Below are 5,590 nucleotides of genomic sequence, written 5' to 3'. Positions count from 1 at the left end.
GTATTCTCTCCTATTTTAATATTAGAGTTCTGATTTGTTTTTGAGAACGAATATCTAGGCACTTTGACTCTTATTTATCTTCTTAATGTGTGCGTCATGGGCTCTGAATTTCGGCAAATAATAGGCGTAATGAAGATCCAGCAAACAGATGGGGCCAATGGCCTTAAGAAAGAAATCTGCAAATGACAAAGTCTGTGGTACGCAAATCACGTGGTTTCCCGTTTATTAGGCTTTTAGAGATTCCGTGAACCCTCATGGAATTAAATAAATCTTTGTTCAGTGGAGGCGGATAAATTTTGATTTTAGTGCATGTGTCGATATTTAATTCCCTTACATCTTCTGCTACTTGGCAACAGAATTTGATTTTGGTGCATGTATCCATGTCTTATTCAGATAATGGAGTTGAGCTTCCACGAATACGTGCCACTCATCAAACCCTAAACTACTAAGATGCGTCAACAGCTACCTGTCAAACCCTAGACGAGTAAGATGTGTGAAGCGCCACCAGTAAAACCCTAAACGAGTAATATGTATCTTGTTGTCAGAATTCATAGCAAGCAATGTACCCATGTGAGTACTATTAAACTTCATCAAGACAAGTAAAATACAGCTGGTATCATCTAGCCATAGAACTCACTGAAATTGCAAGAAATTATACTCGTCTCCATAGAAGAGATTGACACATTAAAATTGATTGCTATCATGCATTTCTTGGTTTTGGATTGCAATGGCAAACTGGGTGCTATGATTACTTGAAACATATCCAATGAACAGGAAAACCTAGAGAAAAATTTCGGTCTATGGAATGCTTCCACAAGTATCAAAATACAGAAGTTTATCTAGCAGAACTTGCTCGTTTAATGAAGAGAAGTCGAACTTGCTCGGCTCTGAGCTACATGAAGAAATGAAGAGAAGTCGTAGATGGATTGGACTGCAAAATGCAAGGTTGAACGGAACCAAAGTATATAAAGAGCTTGACCGAAAGTTTGAAGGTGCTCTAATTTTTGCCAAGGAAGCCACCGGTCTGGAGTAAAGCGAGCCTGATGTCCTCAGGTCTGATATTGCTTTTATCTTTGTCGATCTGAAAATACATGCAACATACAAATTCCGAGTTAGTAGGAAAGTTGTGGACTGAGCAGCTTGCAAATGGTCTAGTACGGAGGTTGTAATGAAATATTTTACTGATGGGTACGGCATTAAACCTCTGAACAGTGGGCTTGCATTCCAAACTCGCTGAAACAGCTGATGACGGCCTGCTGGATGTCTAGTCCAAACGATTCTACGGTACAAATCGTGGACAGTAGTATGGTCGGATTTGCTTGACATGTCATATGAATGTTCAGATTCTGACTGCCCGATCTCTGAACCTCTAACTGCATATACAACATTTAATTTATCAAACCTAATAATTTCTCTAGAAGACTATTGAAATCTGATTTACTTTGAAGAATTATCTACGATGGCAATAATATTGAGATTGTTATGGTTAAAATTCTCGAGACTTGTACCACAACAGCGACAGAGAATGAAGAAAGGTTTTAAAATGTTTATGGAAAATCTTTCGTTCAGTACAAAAATCATCTAAAATTTGAATTATAAAAAACTTCCATTAACATTTTAAATATGTTCATACTCAACATCATTTTAAAACTCATTTACGATATGAAATCTTAAAACACAATACATGGTCTGAATTCATTGAAATTATATAATATTTTAACTAAACAGGATTTAAAAAAGGTCAGTTTATATTCCAAATTTAGGTCTTAAAATGTTTATGGAAAATCTTGCGTTCAGTACAAAAATCATCTAAAATTTGAAATATAAAAAACTGCCATTGACATTTTAAATATGTTCATACTCAACATCATTTTAAAACTCACTTGCGATATCAACTTTTAAAACATAATACATGGTCTGAATTCATTGAAATTATATAATAGTTTAACTAAGCAGAATTTATAAAAGGTCAGTTTATATTCCAAATTTGTTCTGCATAATCAGGTTGTCCTTTTAATAAAAATAAAAGCTAAATTTAATTAATTATCTCTAATTTGAAAACTTACTAAATTAAAACTTAAATCTATTAACTTCGAAATAATTTGATTTATGAAATGGTATAAATTACTTTTAATGTGGGTGTAAAAAGATGAAATTCCTGTAAAATACATATTGTTGTTAATATTTAAAATTTTTAAAGACAGCTATATTTAAAAGGAATTTGATTTTTTAAGAATTTTGTAAAAAGTTGAAATTCCTGTAAAAATACATAGATTTACTCCTGATTTATATTTATGTGTGAGACTAAAATATTGCTTTTTATTGTTAGTCTCTTATATATATATGATTAAATAAAGATCAGTAATTAAAAGATTGTTAAATTTTTTTATGATAACACTAAGTTGTAAATATAATGAGTTATATATATATATGGTTTATCAAATTCTAAAAATTTAAAACATTAATCAATTTTTTTTAACATTTTATTTTTACACATTATTAACAATCTGAAATTTTGTTATTTTAATTAAATTAAAAATTAAAAATAATTAACTAAATATACCAGGAATGGGAACTTATTATTTTACCAAACTAATGCCCAAAATTTATTAACCACAGTTTTGATATTCTAAATTTAAGATTTAACATGCGACTAAATTAAAGTATCATCAGCTTTATCAACCAGAAACTAAATTTATTAATAAGATCTCGATTAAATTTTCTGTGTGAATTCATTGCCAACAACTATGGAACTTAAGAGAGCTTTCCCATGAATAACAATGAAAATTTATCTTTTTTGCTAAACTAAGAATCAAAATTCTTGCAACATCATCGCCAATAACTAGAGACTTTAATGTGTTTTTTGCTTTAAAACCATCGATCAGTAATTACTATGCTTATTAACAAGATTTGACACCTCTGATTAATAATCACTCTGGTTGTTAACAAGATCTGAATTGAGTTTTATGTATAACTTCATGGACTTTAATCTAATTTTCTGCATATATATACCATTATTATTAACAGTGGCCCTGGCCCGGTTGGAGTGAAGAGCTTAGTCAACATACTTATAATTCTGCCCTAGGAAGCAAGGCGCTCTGCAGCAAGGGTGGAGGAGATATTTAATAAAAGAAAGAAACACAAAGAATGGGTCTAGGCAATACTTAACTTTCCTTATATATCAGACAAACAAAAACATGGAAGTATGCACTCAATTGTGGTTTGCTATCCTTGCAATTTAGTTTTCTCAGAAATTACCTTTGGAATGTTTTTGTCTATAAATTTTTGGTCCAACGCTGTGACCGCTGGGTGAAAGTATCCCTCGTAGCCCCTAAGATGTGCAGGCCAGTCAGTCTGGCGTTCGAGCTCGCCTTGCAAACAACGAATTTGGTGCAGTAGCTGTTTCGTATACTTGATTGTGTCCATCACTATTGAAGTCCTGTCCATCTGCATGGCAAAAATATGAAACAAAATTACTGCAAAGTAGGCATTTTATATAAATTTACAGACTTTCTATAAATAATACCCTTGGCTAAGTACCGATGTGTATACCTTGGTTATAGTTGGGACTACAGAGCGCAGGATAGAAAGCCGCTCGTTTAGCCTCTTTCTTCGCCTTCTCTCTGCCAGGAGATTCTTGGCTGGCTGTGATTTGTCTTTGCTGACACCAGATGCAAAGGGTTTGACATTACTGGTATTTCTTTCGGCGTTTGCCAAGTTCGCCATCATTCCATCATCATTCTTAGCCATAACCCTTTCCGTGCTGCTATAATTTTCCTCTCGATTCCCATCATTGCTGGCTACCTGGCTTCCAACAGTACTAATGGGCACTCTCTTTTCAGAATCCTTTAGAGGTAAAATAATTACCCTCTGTGGGGACTCTTCATCGGTGTATATTTCTGTTTTATTTGATGTACTTAGAGGCATCCGATCGGCAAAACCCTCCAGTTCATTTACAGAAACTGTTGCAATACCCTTCGTCCCCTCGAAGTCCAAGGGCTCAATCCATGTCATGTCTGCATCAAGTAACTTTGAAATTACAATCTCGGGATCGTAACCTAAAAATCTCCCGTTCATTTCCATTTCATCATACTGACAGAAGCTTATGCCATGACAGGGTTGTCCAATTGTGCTATTCGTGGAATTCTCATGCAGGCATCTTACTGCAAATTTGCTGAAGTCAGATCCAACATTGGAGACGCCACTCACGTTACTGCAAAGCAACTCAAGCTCATTCTGCAATGCTTGTTCGCTTAGGTTTTCACATATATTGTTCCCTTCATAAACCGATTGATCCTTAATGTCATCCCTCTTAAAAGCTGTATCAGCGCCAAAAACATTTTGATCGAACTCCACTCCATAGTTAAGAAAAAAATTGTCTTTATCTTTATCTTCCCAGTTCTCGGGTTTAAAACATTTTGAGGAATGGTAATCTCCACACCAAATAGAATTCTCGTTAAAAGCATGAGGATGGACAGTATTCCAGGCACCTGAATATGGCTGATCTCCTCCACTGTTGCCATTTTGCGACCTGATGACTTCATGAACGAATTCTGTATTTGGACTTCTGGTAACCTCTGTGCCATCTATGGAAGAATTACCAGTCGAGAAATTAGAGCCCATTGATGCTAGCAGCCCATTTGTTTCCCCCAAAGCCCTATATTTGGAAATATCGAAATGATCATCAATATTACTATGGCTCCATGAGCATTCTGCTGTGGTTTGGTTCATGAAGAATTGATCACAAATGCTAGTATTCATCCCGGCTCCTTACAGGGACTTTATGTTCAATATCCCTCCAGGAGCCGACGATGAATATTATAGCAAAGGGCCGATTACTATCAAATGAAAATTCACTTCCTGATTTCAACTGAGACCTCCAAGACACAATGTCATCATCGTTTTATATAGCAATGAGACAGGCTACCTTAAGGCAGTTGCTATCATATGCTTTCTCTAGACCTCTATACCTAAAATTCCACCCAAGTTAGTGAGGCCCAACAAGGGGAACTCGGGCTTCAGGGTGAGAGGGAGGTCATGACTATGCATTCTGTGATAGTTTTATCAATGAGAGGTCCCACTTAATGTATCACACAAGATTCATGTGGAAAATCGTAGTAGCCAGTACAAAACGCGTTACATTTATTTTATTTGGCGAGTCAGTGACTTGCAGGGGCAGCAGCAGAAAGCTAGGCGTCTCGACTCCTGAACCCACCTGCTCCCTTTCCTTAGTCGGCGGGAAATCAGACTGTGCGAGGGCCAGGACACCACACGGCCGCTTAGCCCCTCGGGCTCTCAAGTGCTGTTTCCCTTCTACGCTCATCATACGGCAGATCTTCCTTATTCTTCCTTCCACCTTCTGTGAACTCGACTACCTGAGTCGAATTCAATGCATGAACCGCCTATACGTCTTATACCGCTGGACTCTGCACCGCAGACTACGCTACCCCATCTAGGCCTATATCACTCGGAGATGTCTAATTATTGGTATGAATGGATGATATGGATCGCTTTGTTGCTGTCAAATAAGTTACAAGAAATCCACAAGATAGCGCTTTATTTGTATAGCGACGAAAATTGAAACTCATAT

The 5,590-nt window shown here is 36.2% G+C and overlaps 1 protein-coding gene across 1 annotated transcript; it reads right to left on the bottom strand.

The window, feature by feature from the left end:
- Positions 1-676: 676 nt before the first annotated feature.
- Positions 677-5,328, bottom strand: LOC149260534 (uncharacterized). The gene is made up of 4 exons (XM_089380199.1): positions 3,553-5,328; positions 3,259-3,447; positions 1,203-1,373; positions 677-1,081 (listed from the first exon to the last, which is right to left on the bottom strand). Exons 1-4 carry the CDS (start codon positions 4,759-4,761, stop codon positions 998-1,000), a joined length of 1,653 nt encoding a protein of 550 aa, XP_089236325.1. The 5' UTR covers positions 4,762-5,328; the 3' UTR covers positions 677-997.
- Between the last annotated feature and the right edge of the window lie 262 nt (positions 5,329-5,590).

This window comes from Pinus tabuliformis, chromosome 6, assembly GCF_031772625.1.
Source record: "Pinus tabuliformis cultivar Carrire ecotype Pingquan chromosome 6, CPIR1, whole genome shotgun sequence".
Classification (NCBI taxonomy): domain Eukaryota; kingdom Viridiplantae; phylum Streptophyta; class Pinopsida; order Pinales; family Pinaceae; genus Pinus; species Pinus tabuliformis.
The sequence above is the reverse complement of the archived record's forward strand: the minus strand, read 5'-3'. Positions and strand labels throughout refer to the sequence as shown.